Source organism: Falco punctatus (assembly GCF_963210335.1).
Source record: "Falco punctatus genome assembly, chromosome: 2".
Taxonomy (NCBI): domain Eukaryota; kingdom Metazoa; phylum Chordata; class Aves; order Falconiformes; family Falconidae; genus Falco; species Falco punctatus.
In genome coordinates, this window is record NC_137581.1 from 114,829,054 (window position 1) to 114,848,451 (window position 19,398).

Genomic DNA, 19,398 nt, shown 5'->3' on the forward strand with positions numbered 1-19,398 from the left:
TCACAGACCCCTCAGAAGCAGCTCCCAGAGCAGAGAGATCTGCAGGCTACAGGCTGAAAACCACTGATCCAAATCAGTATGTCTCTTGTGGTTCCCGTCTCCCTCTCCCTGACTATTTTAAAATTATGCTATTGTTTATTTTAATTTTTTTCCACTTAGATTTTTTTCTACTGTGTACTTAACTGACAACTTTTTTTTCCTTCATTATGTTAAGGTCCTTTGTCTGGAAACAACTGCCTTAAAGTCACTTTGAAGAACCTTCTGGTGGAATCCACCTTACTTAGTCAGCTGGTTTCTACACTCATGTCAGATCTACATAAATGGAAAAACTAAAAGCCTTTATTGAAAAAAAAAAAAAAAAAAAAAGACACCGTGGGCTAACTGAAAAGTTGCCATATACAATGAAAGAGAATTATTTTTTAGCCTGAGGGGATAGCTTCATGATTTAAATCTGAAGTTTGAAACACTAGTGTCCTGGGACTTCATAACATGTGTTTCAAAAGGTCAAAAGTTTGGTTGAAGTGATTTGCAGACAGCTGATCCTGCAGGAAATTTCAAAGCTAATGTTCCGTAAGGACAATTAAGAGTCAGTGACTATTTTAATAAAAGCAAATGTAGTCTTTGTGACCTCGGAAGGAATGCTTTGCCTTCCCCTTTGCCCTTCATGGGGCTACTTGATTATCTTCCACACCTGGAAAAGCAACCTACTCTTGGAGTCCGGAGGAAGAAAGCACAGACCAAGATTGATGCAGAACACTGGCAGTTGGAAGAGCAAGAGCAGCATGAAGGGTCTGGAATCACTCCCAGTTCTTCCCTGCCATCCCGCCACCCTTCCCCAGTACCTGTCAGCAGCCAGCCTTTCTGCCCCATACTTGCGGGAAGCACCCACGCACACCTACCTGCCACCCTTGCCCCCCCCCACGTAGTTCAGCGAGCAACCCCTCTGTCGCTCAGGTATTGAGGTGCTGAAATGCCTGTGTCCTGCCTCCCCCAGGGAGCTGGGACAAGCACGGGCTGTGCTGTCTCTGCGGCAGTTTGCCACGCTCTGCCTTGCGCTGACATGCAAGGAGGGCTTACAAGATGCTGCACAGTCCAATGAAAAGCAAATCGCCTTCAGAAGCTGGATGGCACAAAGTCACCTGGTGAGAGACGGCCTTGCCTTTGGGCACAGAGCTGTGATACAGGCTGGAAAGGACCGTGTGAGACCGTCCAGTTCAGCCCCTGATCCACGCTCAGCCAGCTAGCTCAGGGTGCTCGGGGCTTTGTCCCACCACTTGTGAGCACTTCTGAGGGACAGAAGCCCTGTGCGTGTGCCCCAGGGCCTGACCACCTTCACCGTGAAAACACCTTTCCTGATATCCCATGTTCCTGTTGCCTCCAGTCCCAACAGCGCACATCTCCAAGAGCAGTCTGCCTCCATCTCCCCTAAGGCCTCCACGAGGGAGCGGAGGACAGCAGGAAGGTCTCCCCTCAGCCTTCTCTTCTCAAGACGGCAGCAAGCCACCCCTCTTGGCCTCTCACACATAAGACAGAGTTAAAGCTAGAACATCCCTCTGCTCTCAAGCAGGGGTGTAGCTTCAGATGTGTTAAGGAAACCAAAGGGTTTGACTTTGTGATGCCAGAAAGGTTATTCTTCCCTTCCACATACGCCAGGGCCAGGGGGAGTTCAGCAGGTGCATCAGCAGATTATTCTGGGACCTGCCCCGAGCATTACACAGGCAACCAAAGGTGATCACATGCTCCAGCAGCCCACCTGCCTACTTAAAGCAGGAACCCAGTGGTACCCACTCCCTGATGCTACCTGCTACCCTGCAACAGTAAAGATGAAGGTGCGAGAATTAAGCCCTGACTGACAAGTAAAGGCGCAGGTGGCCTGAACAATTACATTGCAGGTAGCTCCTTAACTTCAAAATCACACTGTAAAATACTGTTTCTAAGAAACAGTCTCTGTTTAATTGAATACACTGCACAAGTGAACAACGCTACTGAAAAATGTTCAGTGCAACAAGACAACCCAATGAATTAATTTGCAGCTTAATTAATTTAGCTCAATTTTGCATCAATGCATCTGTTAAGTATTGCTTTTAAACCAAGCAGCTTTCACCCTTCAGAAACACAGAAATCTTTGCTTTGGCGCCAACAAGAACATCTCCTGTGGCCCACATCCCAGCTCCAGGCAGGTACCCTTCCCTGGTGGGCAGGCCTGGCTGGCACTCCTCCTGCAGCCGAGCCCTGACACCTGCCCACCCCACTGCTGGAACGGGGCGCTGAGCCCCAGCACAGCACCTATCCTGACAAGGTCTCGGGTCACAATTTGCAGCTCTGTGAGTAGCGTTAAAGGGTGGTTTGTTCAAATCAAGGTATGGATGTAGAGATGTGTCTGGACGAAACAAAGAATAATGAGGCCCTCTTCTTTAGTGACCTAACCCTAAATCCTTCCGGGGGGGGTGTGTGTGTATACCCCTGCAATCACTGCTGGAGGCTTCCCTCCACAGCTCACCAAGAGAATTAGGAGCAGGATGATCCTGATCCTTCCCCAGGTCAGCCTTCTAAATGAATTTTAGTCCGTATTTGACTGTCCAAGAAGGGTGAAGCTCCCCACCTAGTTTACACTCCTCTCAAGCAAGTCACTCTCAGCAATGACTCACCGTCCACCTGAGCACCAACCACTGAACAATGCGCTCCCACCCTCAGTTTCTGAAGGCAGAAGCTAGAGAGCTGTTGGAAGACATTTTTTATTTTTGTTATAAATTACTATGTTCCCCTCCTCCCTCCTCATTTCCCCACCCCAAGATACTTCTGCCCCCACTCCTCCTTGTGCTGCTTCAAGTGTCTGTTCCAGCGCAAACTGCACCAGGGAATCAAGACCAAAAGTAACCGATCTAGGTCCAAACAGCAGTGCTTGCAGGCAGGCAGGGCACATGCTGGCAGGACCACCCAGGCTCCACAGCTTCCTGGTCTTCCCCAGAGCCACCACCGAAGGCAACCTCTTACTAAAAAGAAAAGCAGCTGTCCCTCCTGCCTCTGACGGGCTGTATATTACTATATAACTATCCATATTTGTACAATGGGAATCTTTACGCAGGTATTATTTTAATAGAAGTAACCAACACAGTGCTCTCGTTTTCCTCTTACTGCCATCACCCAACAGATGCTTTCAAAGATGGATGAACACTGCCATGCTGTGCGTATGCTTACGGTTTTAAGTTCAGGTCCTGTATGTAAAATAGGTCCTGGGTAGGCAATTACAGTGACAGACACAGCTCTGACCACAAGATGTATTTGGTTTCAACAAATGCAGCAGCAGCTTTCCCACTCTTCTACATTATACCTCAGGAATCACCTGGCGAGCCCACTGCTTGGATTAAGTCATTTACTTTCCATTCATTTATTCTTGATTGTCTGCCAAAGGCATCTATAGTGAAAGATGAATGCTGCCGATACTGACGGAATCAAGACCACAATACACAATCCATCAGACAAATTAAGAGCTGTTCTGTATCACCACAAGCCTGCATCTGACCAGTAACACAAAGGTGAATGACAAGCTCTGAAACAGACGTGTTAACCAGAACTATGTAGACCTAAAGGGTTCTATCAGATGTGTTTCTAACAGAGCAAAATAAAAGGGCAGGATTTTTGACAGCACTAAGATGCGAAACACTATGCAATTAGATGTATAGCAACAGGTTTACTAGATGACAAAATAAATTAAAAAAACAAAACAAACAACAACCCCTCACAAAACCCCATAATGTGTAACACAGTAGAACTGTAAATGGTCTGAAATTTGTCTCTCCTCAAGGCTACCTCCCTTTTTGAGTAGGGTGTGAAGCGTAAAAGCACAGTTTTGAGCATTTGCTTTTGATCCTATGTGGAAGTGAGAAAGAACCCAATTCCAAGTCCACAAGGTTCATAAAAGAAGGTAGAGATCAGGACCTTAAACATTTTGTTGAATCGGGGTATTAGCATCTTAACCAGCGGTCAGGATTTTATAATCCAAACATTTAGAGTGGGTATAACTTTGATTTTCATCTCGTCAACCACGGGCTTCCTGCTGAACTTCAGAACAAGCCGTGCAGTTTCACAAGTACTATTGTTTTGCACACCACTATATGCAACATCCACTTATTGTTACTGGATGTTATAAAAATAAAAAAAATCTACTAGAAAATAGGCAAATGGCAAGCAGTCAATAGAACAGATCTGGCTCATTACTCTCGTTACCCTTCCCCCCCCCCCCCCCCCCCCCGCCCCCCGGGAAAAAAAAAGAAAAATGAACATAAATTATCAGAGTTGTGTTCTCAGTCACCTATAGAGTACTGCCTATTACCACGACTGGTATTCCTCAGAAGATGACCAGTATGTACCGCAGGAAGTCCATTCTCAGGAATCTTAAGTGAAACAGCCTCAATTCTGAAGCCAAATCGTTGCTTGTCAGTGAAAGGCAATATATGTGTAACTGAAAGAATGTTGCGTTATAGGAATGAAAGATAGTGGAGGCAAACCCATGTTTATTTCTGTCACTTTATGAAACCTTGATCTCCCTCCTGTAGACTTTTAGCAGCAAGAAATTAGATTAAGTGCATCCCCACTGTTCCACAGCTTTACTTTTAAGGCTTATTTAATCAGGTAAAGGTTGGTTTTTAACATCATTAAGAAGGAATGCAAAGGCTAAAACTAAATGTGAACCTTTCACTTTTGTACTTACTCCTCTGCCACTATGGACTACTCTATACAAAAGTTGCCATCTTACTTAAGAGACTTTTTTACGCTTAGCTGCAAATACCTTACTTTGCATTTTTCTTTTCCACTCATAGCTGAATAAGCTTTACTGTAAAACTATATTTTACTGACCTCATCCTTAACTTTTTGTAGAACACTGCAAGCCCAATTCTTTGCTTCGCTTCTCAATGGTAAGGAAATCTTAACTATCCCAGACAAATGGAAGGCTAAGGGATGCAGTAACCGGAGACTTGGCCAGTGCAACTCTCCTCACCCATCTTCAGTGCTGCAATTACCATGTTACTGTCTGCAGTAACTGTTGTCTAGAGGCTTTGCCGAATTTGTCCTGGTTTTGTCCTGCGTGCTTCTCCTTTACCACTTGCCACTGTCTGGATTAAAGGAGCAGAAGCCGTGAAGGTATAGTTACCTGTGAGCCAACCAGCCAGGGTGACGGAGGAATAACGTGACATACACGTTTTGTCCCTCACAAACACGTACTCCACAGATTGAGCTCATGAATTCCACTTTCCTTGGCTTAGGGCCTGGAAATTTGAGTCTTTACCAAGTGCCAGGCCTCCCACTGAGGGCAAGATTAACCTCAGCCTACAGGTCAGAGCAGTCTGATTTCCTTGTATTTTGCAAAATATTGCTTTAAGGAGATGAGGTTAATGAAGTTGTCTGGGTAGAGGCATCTGAACCCATTTGGTGGGTATTACAGTTCTGAAAGATTGTTTTTTGTGGGTTTTTGTTTTCTGGGGTTTTTTAAACAACTCTAATGGGGATTATGCAATCTAACAACTGTCCTCTTATCACTGCAACCTCCTCCCTAACCACAGATAACCTCCAATTTAATATCTGACGGTAGTTTAGAATTAACAAATTCATTTAGATGTTCCTCATGACAAAGGGAACAGTGGTAAAATTAATAATGCGGTGGTCTTAAGGATTTGTAAAGCCCACAGCTGCAATTTGCTTCTACATTAAATGCTAAAATTGCAGTTTAACATAACCATCAATGGAATCAATAGTAATCAATAGTACCTTTGAATTTACATGGATCACTAGCACATCGAGAGATTCACAAAAGATCACCATCCCTTACCTTCATGGTACCCATGGACCTTCCTGTTCCTTTGTGCTACATCTTCCCCCCATCGTTATTCATATGTTTTTAGCACCCACCTTCAATGACTTCTTAATAATTTCTACAAAACTATCTGGCAAACTGTCAGCAATCGGGAGCACTTTTACAGTTTAACTATGCTAAATGAATACCAGTTAGTTAATATTTAGTAAACTAGCTAGCTAGTACTGAAAAGAAAAATCTGCTCTACGTTTTTTAAATTTATAAACTAAAAGAGAACAAACCCAGCATAATCCCTTCCATAACAGAAAAAAGAGGTATCCTCAAGTCAAGCTTTTTAAAAGGTAAACAGTGCAAACCTCTGCTTCCACATTTCCATCTCCATTTCTCTTTACTAATTGCTTCAAAACACAGTTCACATTGTGTGGTCAGGCAGAGAAAAACACACACGAAAGTTACACAGATTGCCTAACTTGTTTGTATCCTGAGCCAAAAAGGGCAAAATGTACACAGTACCTTTGAGAATGAGCTTAAAAGGAAAATGACTGGTTTAATGTTTGCCTGATTTTACAACAGCTACAACCCCCCCCCCCCTCAATTTTCTTCCATTTAAAAAAGTAATTTTCCACTGGAAAACTTCAATCTGCATACTGACTGACTTACCCCTACCTCCAAAACTAGCAACACACATTTTCATATGCTTGCCTGACCATGAGACAGGTAAATTATACTGAAAAAAATCTACACTGATTTGCACAGGTTATCTAACAACATGGGACAATTGTCAAGATATGGTCAACTGAAAATGCCACCTCCAACTCTGATTTCAAGGAAACTAAAGTAACTCAAAAATACTTGCACAGAGCAAGGAGGTCACTTCAGTGAGTTAATAACCACATCTTCTGAACTCTATAAGCTTTTATTAATGCCAAGCTTACTAATCAATGTTGTTCTGAAGAAGGATTTCCAACAAGCAAGTGAAGACTGGGACCATCTGGACCCTCTAAACTGTGCATACAGACTGCTCAGCACCTTACCAGTTTACTGCTCAAGGGGGCAGCAAAAAAATACCATGACTTTCTGCCACTTCCACCGCTGCTATTCACAGGCCTGTAGGCGCCAATAAAACAGGAAAATCAAACCAAGGCTCATGCATACATTTTGAAAAGCCAGCAGAAGTCAGAGGTTTCTACCTGGAAGGAAAGACGTGCATCAGCTCCTTATTGCATTGGGGGTGTGTGGGGGGGATGGAGAGAGGGAGAGAGACTGACTTTGCAAGGGGCTGGCCACGGCTGCCTCTCATCTACTTAGTGCAGGCTCCGATGGCCATGTTTGGTGTTTATTTCACCACACTCTGGGGGCCTGCAGCAAATCTCCGAGATTCCCATTTGTCTGAACAGGCAGGAGACACCCAAGGTAAGTTAGAGGAGCACAGCGTCTAAGAGGACTGACTTTGCTGGCGAAGACAATAAGAAAAAGACAACTGCCCGGAGGACAGACTGCCACTGCAAAGTGAAGGATACAACCAGTAGCTGTGGATAGCTGAAGTACAGCCGAAAGCACGCTGAGAGACAATATGGAAGAAACTACATGGAACAAAGTAAAAAGCGAAAAAGATCTATTAATGCCTACTGTCTTTTTTCTCTTTGAGGCACGGAGTGACTTTTCTTGTGTGTCTGCACAGCCCCTGGCACAACGGCACGCCATTTACCTGCAGGTTTCCAGATTATACTACTGAAACAGCAAATCGCAGCAAGAGACATGCAGCAAGCCAGCCTGTCCAAGGCTTTAAGGAATACGTGGTTTGTTCAGGAATTAAGACTCAACAATGTAACGCTCCTAGGCCTCTCCAGATAACAACTGAGGGAAGAAGAACTTTTCTTTTAGATCAATCGATACGGTGGTGCTGGGCTGCAACACGCAGCTTGGAAAAAGCTTCAGTCAGATGTGTGTGACTACGGTAAGGTTCTGTAATAAAAACCAGGCGACCACATCACACCCCAAACCAGAATACAACCATTATTATTATTAATTACAAGCAGTACTGTATTTTGGTAGTGGAACTACAGTCTTAAGTTCACCTGAATAGGTATCACATCCCCTATTCATATCCTGATCGGCCGTTACATTTATAATATAAAGGCCAATGACAGATGCCTCAAATCGCAAGTCTACTGAATAATAAATGAGGACACAGTGCCGGAGACATCCCCAGTATGGAAGTGAAATTCATTAGGCAGCTACTTTGGGAATCTCTGACCTCCTATATGCAGATGAAACACTTCATATGCCAAAAATAAATACACTGAGCGCAACTCAAATTTTAAAACTTCAAAGGAAAAAAAAAAAAAAAAAAAAAAAAAAGGTGTTTTTTCTCCGTACATCCATTCATTCTGCAATACAAGTACAAGCATGGTGACAGACTTACTGGTTACCCCAAATGATTATTTTTGGCTTAAATTTGAAAAAGTTATCCTGGGCAGTATTGAAAATCTGAGTAAACATCACTTACGAATTCATTGCGTGTGGACAAGTCCATATTCTACACAACTATCAAAAACTGGACAGGTACCACATGCATACGTACACACCTAACTCCAAACTCACACTGTACTGCCCCACATATAATCAAACAGTCAACACAACAGCCACAGATGTTTATGGCATACTATTACCTATGTTTATGCCACGGTCAGAAAGATTTTGTAACATACAGTGTGGACCACAGCCAATGTTTTTGCTTTTCTACTCTCGAGCTCACATTCGTGCCCTTGGCACCATTTTTTTGGAAATATTACAGAACTGTTAAGGATGTTCCACATTCAGACTAACAGTGTGTTTTATGTAACATTACAAGAAAACCCCAAAGAACAAGGGGAAACAAAACACAGAAGCAAAAATCATCAGGTCAAATAAACCAGAAAAGATAGTTTAAAAATGAGGAAACCTTACTTGCAGAAGTAAAACCACTGAACTAGTGAGATACAAAAAAGATAAATACTCAAACCTTTATTTAGCCCACAATATGGACAGAAGTAAGCTCTTCTCACTTTTTTTTTTTTTTTCAGTAGATCCACAATACTGAATGTATTTCTAAATGCCACATCTTTAACCTCTATCACTTAGATGGATCTACACTGGATCTATCCATGGTCAAGAGACTTCTAGAAAGCCTTCTTTAAAGTTTTATTTTGTTGCAGTCAATCTCCTCATTTATTTAAGATAGTTGCTACTATAGTTTTGCATAAAATCAAGTCAGGGACACTCCAACCATCCTTACAAATGACAGTCATTTGTCACACAGTCAGCAGAACTTAGACAAGGTAGTCCTGTGTGCACACACATGCACCAACATCAACATATTTAATACTAAACTATAAAACTTACTTTTGTGCATCGGCAGATCGTTTCCAGCCTCCCTGCAGATCCTGTGAGATATCTTTCCTGATACTATTTAAGATGGCATCATCTTCATTTACAGAATCTTCTTTTATTCTAGCTGTAGAACAGATAGGCTCTTCAATTTTCAGATGCTTTGGCTGCACGTTCTCCGGAAGGGTATTTGTGTTCTGTAAATCCTTTTCACATCTGTTGGGTTCATCTTGAAAGGTAGAAGGTTTAGATTCCACCAAAGAAGATTTTGTTGCAATATTAAATAAGCTTCCAAGAAAATGAAAAAAGCCTTCTCGGGGTTGCTTGTCTTTATCTGCTGTTTTGATTCCAGGAGTCAAACTAGGAAGGCTGTTAGCCTTTTTCAGCTCCTCCTGGATTTCAGACTTGCTAAGCTCCTCTGTGGAACGATTCTTCTCTTCATTTTGACAAACCTAAGATAAATACAAGAAGCACATAAAGAGATGTTTCCTGTCATTTTCCCACATTCCCAAATTCCTTAATTTTAGTTTGCTCCTATGCGATATATTCCTTTGAGGAGATTTGTTGTTTAAAGGTCCATTTCAAGATCAAAGCCCTGGGCTCTCTTCTCCTTTTTTTTGTACTAAAGAGGTACCTTTCTACAAAAAAACAAAAGGACTACATAGGCTAGAAGACTTACAAAACAGCTGCTGTGGAAGTACAGAAGACAAATGGAGAACAATTCCTTCAACTGACAGAAAAAAAAATCAAGGAAGAAGCAAGGGGCAATTTTTCATCCTTTAGACTCTGATCTGCTCAAAAAGCACAACTTCACAAGCAAACTTCTACGCACTTGGGAGATGAACAGTTTTCAGCTTGCAAATATACCCAAGAACACCACAGCAAAACACAAATGTACCATAGCCTTAAACATGGGGTAGCCTGCCATTGTAAAAAGAACAGGAGAATCAAGAACAGAATTTGGATAAAATAAACTCTAATCACAACCCAGAGACTAATCCTACCCGCTATGCTTAGCAACCCCACACTGCACCCTTTGGCCAGCCTTCCTTCAACTCTACAGCCAATTAACTGCACAACTCTATTTCCAAATCTATTTGCAGCCTCACACAGCTCCATAGTCTACCATGCTCAAACTGCACAGTCTTCCATACAGCCAAAGTCCTACACACCACCACCCCTGCACCCAGGACCTTCTGAACTGGCCATCAGCTAACTGAAAGTAATTAATACTAAGGCAGAGCTTCACTTCATTTAAACCACCTGTTCATTTCTTCCCTCAACTCTGCTGAGCACCTACCCCCGCGGCAACAAAAGCTCTGGTCCTCACCAGTTTATGCCCTTGAATTTCCTCCGTGTCAGCTTCTCTTGCAGACCCAAGAACCTCTGCCCAAGCCCATGCTACTTCTACCATGACCATCTGCCCCAAAGGATGATGCAACTTCACCGGTAGGCTTCACAAACACCACATGTAATGCCATTTTCAGCTTCACAATCTGAAAATGCTTTTTCCCTGGCCTAAAATGTGCTGGGGAGCACCTCTCACCCATCCCCACCCTTCACAGCGGGTGCCATATGCTGTGCTGCCTATTTTATCTTTACGGTACAATCCTTGCAATTTCAATCTCTGATTCAACCCAGTTTATTTAAACAGAATAAAGTTACCCCAGGTTTTCTTAGATGAAATCTATTCTGCTCAACAGGATTGGGAAAGGAGAACATGAACAAAAGGTCCTATGCAAATTTAAGTTGTGTCAACAATATCTTTGGATAAGAGTAATTATTTAAAATTGGATAACACCTACCCATCCAATCTATGCAGAGAGCTACTATTTTCATTAGGTCACTAATCCTATTTCAATTTTAAGACATACTTGTTCAAGTAAACTAAAATAAACAAGTAGGCTTATTTGAATATTCCATCTAGTATCATGTTAACGATGAAAAAAAGCGTTTTAATGAACAAAGTTTAATCCTTGGGAAACAGTAATTTCTTAAAAACTTGCAAGTTATGCCTAGTGATACTGGAGCAGTGGGTCTTTGATCTTTAAGCAATATTTTTTCACCTTTTTCATACAAAGAATAGATGCAATTGCTTAGTATTAAGCGATCAGATATATGTGTTGAAAATTGAATTGTTTATGTGAGGACAGAAGTTGAATGGCACTAATTTGTTCTTGAGAAATCCATACAAACTTCTATTTTCTTCACACTGGCAAGACACAAACAACCACACTAAAGTAAACTTTCAAAAGTGGGCTGAGTCAAACTCCAGCTTTTTTGGTCCCACCTGCTTCCCCACATACTGCACTCATCAGCAGCTGATGCATCCCAAAGGGATGTAGTCATCCCTGCAGTATTCAGGTATTTACTACTTTACAAGTCAACTCTACCCAAACCCACCACTGGAAATGAAGACAACAGCACAGCTTACAGAGGTTCCGCAGTGCTGGCTGCTATCTTCAGTACGAGGCAAACTGCGTAAGGAACATGCAAACCTAAGATGAATCGCTGGTACAATTAACTTTACCTCATAGGAACTAAATACTTTGCGTAACAAAAACCAAAACAGACACAAGAAAAAAATTCATTTCCAAAATTTGGTAAGACATGAATGAATGAGTCACCATAGTCAACTTCAAAGTTCTACTGTCGTAGTTTCTTCCTTCACTTTGAAAAATACCTCCGCATTCTTCAATACCAGGCAGAGTTTCTCCCTTGTTTTGCGGTTCATATCATTCACACAAATCTGTCAGTTAAAAAAGTATCTCGGTGCAGGAAGTGCACACATCTTATTATTTTCTCTGCAGATATAACTATTATGGACTACAAACATTTATATTAATTACTACAGTATCTATGAAGTTAACAGCTAAATGCATTAACTATAAAATAAAATATTACATTTGAAACTTGTCAACAGTTTAGTATTATGTGTTTTTGTTGGTTGCTTGTTGGGTTTTTTTTAAAGTCATTTTTATTCGGGAACTACTGGGGTTTTTTCCTGTTAGGAACTGAGACTTCAAATATGGCTAAATCTCTACATGTGAAACTCTTCCCCTAGCAGCTCCGAGACATAACGCTTGTAAAGACTGTGCTGTTTATTTGTGAGCATAATTTATGCCTTGCATGAAAAGCTGTTTTGTAGTCTCTGTTTCCAGAAACAGAAATCTATTTAGACTTCCCTCCGTCTTTAATCTTCGTTTCCTTACTTAACTTCTGGTAAATCAAAAGAACAGGAAGTTTTAATATGAAAGGGTCCTTCCATACCTTTAACCGTAAATAGTGTCTTGCATAAAAAAAAGCCCTGGAGAACATTTACACTGTGCTTACTTGAAGACAGACACGGATATTAAGTCCCAACACAGAAACTATGCAAATCCTTCTTTCTTCCCTTCAATACAATCGATCCTACTCTCCATATAGGCTCCCTCCTGCTCCACTTTGCTATGAAAGACAGCACGAGCTATTGCTGCTTCATCATTTGCCCAAAGAATCTCAGTTCGAAGTCTGAACCACTGTTTAGGCATTATACAAACAAAACCGCTCCTGCTACAGATTTTGAAGTGTGTGTTTGAAGATAATGCCACATTCAAGTTATCGGGACAAAAGCACATGATCTGTAAAGCCAGTAAGCCTTTAACACGGCAGGAACCTGCAGGCACTAGCACCTGACAAACACAGCCAAACAGCGATTCCATGAGGCAGTGTGACGGTAACTTTCACTTATTTCTCGTATCTCTCTCCAAGCTCAGCTCTGACAGAAGCCCTGAGAAAATACTCAGGGAAAAAAAGACAAGGGTGTAGGGTATAGGCAAAGTAATCCTTTCCCTGGTATATCCCACCAGTTTTTGAGTCAGGGCCTTCAGTTGACCTCGACAGAGCAGTTCCATCTGTGTGGCGAACAAGCTTGAGCAGTTTGATATTCACATCACTGGAAAAATACCAGTGACTCTCCTATTCATGTCATCAGTTAAAATAATCATCTTCTAGTGTCACAGCAGTCTGAACAGTTTCTCAGGCTTATCGCACAAACAGTAGTTTCTGGATTAAAACCTACCTGCCAGGTCCCCGTTGAGATACTTGCTGATGCAAGGGGAAATGTCTTCTTGCTTCTTTTGTATACTGCTATCAGCCTTCCCCTTGACTCTTTCTCTACTCTCCATGAGCTTGTCCACCTCCTTGTGACATGCTCCAAAAAAGCTTTAATTAGCTTTTATTCCTTTACCAACTTGTTACCTAAAGTTTCACTGGGCAAGCCCTGGGTAACCTGGCCTGACCTTATAGCTGCGCCTGCCTTAAGTGGGAAGCTGGGCTAGATGACATCCTGGCATTCCTTCAGCCTGAATTATCTTATGGTCCTGTGACCTCACATGCAACCAGAGCCAGTGCAGAGGGGAAGCTCAGCAGAGCGTGAAACAAGATTATGACTTAAATCAGGTGACTGAAGAGACTGCAGCAATAACCAAAGCTGTACCTACCGTGCAGTCAGATAGCGTGGTCCCACCTTGCTGAAGCAACCACTGCAGAGAAGCCTGGCAGCTCGGACTCAGAACATAAGCCCGTGATGTCATGTCTCAAGTGTGATTCTTATCTGAGCTAATTTATTCCATGGTAGATTAGGTATGCTTTCCAAGCTGTAATCCACCCCGACTGTAGCACAGACATACGCCCAAAGCCCAAGTGCACCTAGGCAGTCAGGCACAGGGGCTGCTGCCAGCGTGAACAGCCCCCCTGAAGGGCAGAGAGCAGCTCCAGCGGTGCAACAAGCACCTGGAAGAGGGATTGCTTTGCCAGGTTCGCCTCACCTCCCTACCAGCTGGGAACAGCCGCCCCGGTAGCCACCGTCTCTTGGCAGTCGGGTGGCAAAAGTTCAAATTGCCAGAGGTTCTCATTTGGCAGGGGTTATGTCTGTCTGCCAAGGATACAGTCTCTTTTATTGCCCTAACAAGTGAATGAAATGAAAACATTAACAGCACTAAAACAAAGATCTCTGTGAACACAGAATTAGCTTCCAGCCACAACAGCCAGACATTTCGAATTTCACTCCCCACGAATACAGGCTCATCACAAAGCAGAAACTCTAGACAGCTGCATGGAGACCTCTCACAGACCGCCTGTCCTGCCGCACTGGGAGCTGCTGGTGGAGACATTCTGCATATCGTGCAGATATACTCCTGTACTTGAACCACCCCATCCCACCTGCACCCGTGAGAGAGGATGGCCAGTCATCAGGATTTTAGGATCATCAGTGATTCACCCCAGGGACCTTCAACAAACCATTTAACCACAACATCCCAATTTATTCATCTGAGAAACAGTCAGAGCACTACTCCAGAATTTCTGTTTGCTAGCAAGCAGAAATAGTTTAAGAGCTTCAGATTAAAGTGTTGGGTGCACAAAGTAGTACATTTAGGCATTGCTCCCTCTAATACTGGAAAATTAACCATGTTCCTAGCCTTGACTGTGACCTTTCAACATAGCTAAGACGGTTGCATTTCATTTAACAATTATGAGCATCCCATTTAATTTGAACAGTGATACAGTATGTAAACATTGTATGCTAAACAAAATCCACACCGAAATAGCTCCAGTTGCTGGCAGACTAGCACATCCTCGCAATGAATCACTACTGTATGTTCTTCAGCAGATTTCCCTTCTCTGGGAAGCTAAAGCATCTTTGGTGTGATCGCCCACTTGTTTGCAATGAGTGGGACATGCTGAGGTACAGTCAATCCACACACGAATAAGCTTTTTTTTTTTTCCAGCTACTGTGAGGAAAAGAAGTTGGGCATTCCCAACCAACAGGAGGCAATGCATACAGAAACCCAATTAAAAGAACCAGACATAGTGAGACATAGATTAGGAACAAGACTTGTTTAAGAAAACTGTCATAATATTAAAAAAAAAAAAAAAAAAAATCAGGAAAAATGTACTATCAGAATGTGAAATACAGAATAAGCACAGAACTCCTAAAAGTCCACTGTTGCTAGAGTCCATGAGAAAAATGGATTTAAAAAAACATGCAAAGCGGGGTTTTCCTATTTATGCCAGTAATTAGAGTGGGGTTGGAGAAGATGCAAGGGAGCTCCACCATTGTCAAAAACTGTTTAGTCTTAACTAAAAAACACCTTTTAAACAATCACAAAAAAGCAAAACCCCAAAGATTAATAAAGACAGCCTTCAGGCTTTGGGGGGATTTAAGTTAAAGGTGAGTTCTCCATCTCTACAAGCAATCTGTGCTTTGAACCTCTGAATATTTTGGCTTTTTTATACTGTGATGTTTTCCTTCCACATCCTCCTTTCCCTGCGTGTTTTGACATGAAAAAAATCAGGTCATGACAACCCCGGAAGACAAGAGTAACTAGAAAACTAAGGAAATCATGGCATCTTCATAATTGGGCTAAAAGTTAAACAGGAATGGACTTCTAGTTAAACTGTACCAGTTTTGCATTTTTAAAAATAAACCTCTTTAAATTCAATTACTATTTAACATTTACCATTTGGAAAGACAACTGCCTCCGTTGAAAGTTCAGCATTGTGACTTTAAAAATTTGTTTATCCCATTTGAATTCTTGAAACACCAAGGAGTCCTTAATGTAAATTTAATTTGTCAGATGAGTAAAGAAAAGATGAAACAAACACTCTCTGAAACTCTATAATGGTCTCTTAAAACCAGAGGAAGCATCCAGACTCACCTTCCCCGAGCAAAGAAAAAAACCCGAAGTGGTAAAGGTGAACACTTCAAATGAAAAGGTAGAGGAAGAAGGAGGTACAATATGAAGTAAAGTTTCTGTTAGGTCACCTTTACAGGGAATTGTAAAGAATTGTAAACTCAGTGAAAGTCTCTAGAATGGCAGTTCACTTTATGATTTAAAAAATTCTGTTTACACCATTTGCAGAGTTTAAATTTTCTCCCTTCTGAATTTTCTCCTGAAATTACTGTAAAGCTGTGATTGAAGGTTAAGAATTGTACTCATTTCTTAGCATGTAACCATTGCCTTACTACTACAAGGTCTAGCATGGAGCCAGAGACAACAGAATTTAATTGTCGATCTTACTTCTGTTCTTTCCTCTAAATTCTCCCAGTATTACACTTCTATTGCCTTCTAGTGAAAATGATTTCACAAAAGTGAAATAATTTTAATCCTCTTTTACTCAATTATTCCCTGCTATTTGAAAACAGATTAAAAAAATAAAGGTGAAATTCACCTTCCCAATGCAGAAGGTGTGCACAAGCAGGCAATACACTGAGAATGGGGTCAGACAGTGCAATTTCCACCCATACTTACATCCTACTGGCAGCCTACAGCACCTGGCACCAGCTTCTGCTTCTCATCTGCTGTCTCAGCAGTTTTCTGTGCCTGACTGAGCAAGGTTTAACCTCCTCCCCCCCCTTTTTCCCCCCACCCATTCAGAAGCGAAGTTTCCTGCTCAAGACCCTTTCTTTGAAGAACTGAAGTAGTAGAGAGCTCTATTTCAGGCTCATCCTTTCTAAAAATCTTCAGTATGATAAAGGAATTTACCAAGATTTTAGATAGGATGATCTTGAAATATCTTCCTGAACACATACAGCTGATAACACCATTAATTCAACAAGGCATCCTGGGAAACCAGGAGGTACTATGTACGCCTATGAAATTCCATTTCAACAAGAGTCTACATCATTGTCAAAGAGAAAAAGATCTGCTTCCAGGTTCCACAAGGGAAATCCTGGTCATGCAAACTCTAAAACCATTCTGGTTTTGCTTTTCACTTGTTGTGGTCGGCAACAATCTTTAAAGGTAACTCTCAGATTTTCCAAAAATTCATGATTGCCAGCAATAGGCCACCTCCCTTGACTCCCAAAAGACAAAGAATCCGTCTCTCTGATTTCTAATTACTGGGTCTAAGACACAGGCATTCAGCAGGCATCCACACACAGGCTGAGCAGACATTACTTTGGTAATGTTCATATGAAGACAGACAACATAAAATAAAACAATGACAATATAAACCCCCCCATGCTATATGGAAATGTATGTGGGTAACTAAGCCACTGGGCTTAATTTTGATTTCTAACTTTGTGTAGAACTTGAAACTAATTATAAAGTCAGAATTAGGGACATTCAGTAAGAATAGCTATATATATTCAGCAAGTTCATGGCATTTTTTTTAAAAAAAAAACTTATGTGAGCTCACACACCAGATGAAAAATGATGTGACAGAGAATTACAGAGCAAATTAGGCTGAAAGGAATGTGGCTGGGGAGGTCATGTAGTCTAATCTCCTGCTCAAAGCAGCTCCAGTTAGAGCAGGGCTTCACCCAGCTGTGTTTTGAGTATTTCCAAGGATGAAGATTCTGCAACATCTTTGGGCAACATGTTCCAATATCTGACCACGCTTTTTTTAAAGGGGGGAAAAGGAAAAGAAAAAAAGAACAAACAAAAAAATCTTACAGGTGACTGGAATTTCTCATGTTCCAACTAGCGCCCGTTGCCTCTTCTCCTATTTGTTGCAACTCCAAAAAGAATCTGTCTCCATCTTATCACATAAATTGCAGACCTTTCCATCAAATTTTAATATGTCTCCTGTTTAAATAGAACCATCTTTATGTTACCTTGAAATTAATGTGGGAAAGCAGGGCTACAGAATAATCACATCTCCATCTCCACAGTATACAAGAGTACTTGTCAGAGGACAATTAGCAACAGGTTTAATTTGTAGTAAGGAAGCTTTAGATGGGATGTTAAGAAAAAGACTTTGTAATTACAAGGTTTATGAAAGCAGTAGAACAGTTGTCTGGTGAAGTTGCTGAGATCTTGGAGATCTCCATCCCTGGAGGTCTTTGAGAACAAGTTAGACAAACTTCTATCAGGTAGATAAAGGGATCTCACCTTGGGGCAGCGCAGTGGGCTAGATAATCCGCACAGTACTTTCTGCTCCTGTGTTTTCTATGAAGGTTGATACTGCCTCTAGTTAACCCAGGTGACTAGTGCCCAGGCTTGAGCCTACGGGTCAAATTATTAAATATTTAATGCTATTGAAATACTGAAGTCTAAATTACACATTTGGTATATCATATATGCATCTACTTCTTCAAACTTCTGCATTTGCCCGACAGAGCTCACATAGTAGTTCCTGTGCTGAGATGCTTAAGAATTTCTTCCTAATCAGTTATGGGATAATGTGGTATTTCCTCCATGCACCGCTACAGGAAGGATATCGGGGGATGATCAGCAGGCAAGTGAGTTTGCCCACACTGTCATGGCAAAGACTTCAGATGGATGAAAGCCCCGGACAGGGCAAGCCTGGGACCTAAGCCATCCACTACTACTGCAACTAACCCAAGCGCCTCTCACCGCTGCGACTACATGGTAATACAGGCAGGAGCCAGGTTAGACTTGCAGCACAAGCACATCCAACAAGATGTTGCATAATTTCTTCGAAACTGTATTAACATGACATTCTCTGGCACATGGCTTGCTACAGTAGCGGTGTTAGCTTATTTGGTAGCTGTTCCACACAATCCAACTAACAGTGGGACAACCGGTTATAAACCTCTGTTTTAAGGGCATTATCAAAAGCAAAAGTATGTGAAACTTTTGCAGGAAGCACTGTTGCAATATTCCTTTTAAAAACAAAGTCCCTGTAGCGCTAAATGTGAGGTTAATGATATACTAGCACGACCTGGACACCATGTAATGCAGATACTTAGAACCCTAAGCATGAAGTTCAAGAACTGTTTACATCCACACAATCATCTGTTCAACAATCACATCACTCAAATGGAGTGTTTACTCAGAAAGAGCTCTAATTCAAAGAAACAAGCAAAACAGAAGCTGTAAATAATACTGGGGGGTGACTGTGTATTCTGGCAATGAATTAATAGACCCGGCAAATATATTTCAGTAATACTTTCTCAAAAGTGATCAAGTGATGATTGATAGTCACCTTTGCACAGAAAGATCAGGCTTTGTATTTGCATAAGATGAGTATTAAAATATTGTCTCCTTCCCCACTGAGCTAAAGACCTCATTGCAGGGAAAAAAATAGCTGGGGTGAATTACAGAACTGGTAACCAAAGTGCTCTGAAGAGCCAAAGAGCTACCGTAGCTCAGCATGTCAGCTATAGTTTAGCTGTCCGACCACTGCTGCTGAATCGGACTTACAGCTGCCCCAGCCTCCTGCTGAGACAGTCAATGAATATACAAAATCACAGCACGTAAGTCTACACG

At 41.8% G+C, this 19,398-nt stretch overlaps 1 protein-coding gene across 1 annotated transcript in view; it reads right to left on the bottom strand.

Moving 5' to 3' along the window:
- CRYBG3 (crystallin beta-gamma domain containing 3) overlaps window positions 1-19,398 on the bottom strand; it is a 94,795-nt gene that overhangs the window by 57,634 nt on the left and 17,763 nt on the right. Inside the window, exon 3 of the mRNA XM_080374571.1 lies at window positions 9,197-9,633. Coding sequence (XP_080230697.1) covers window positions 9,197-9,633 — 437 coding nt within the window. The remainder of the gene's footprint in view (window positions 1-9,196; window positions 9,634-19,398) is intronic.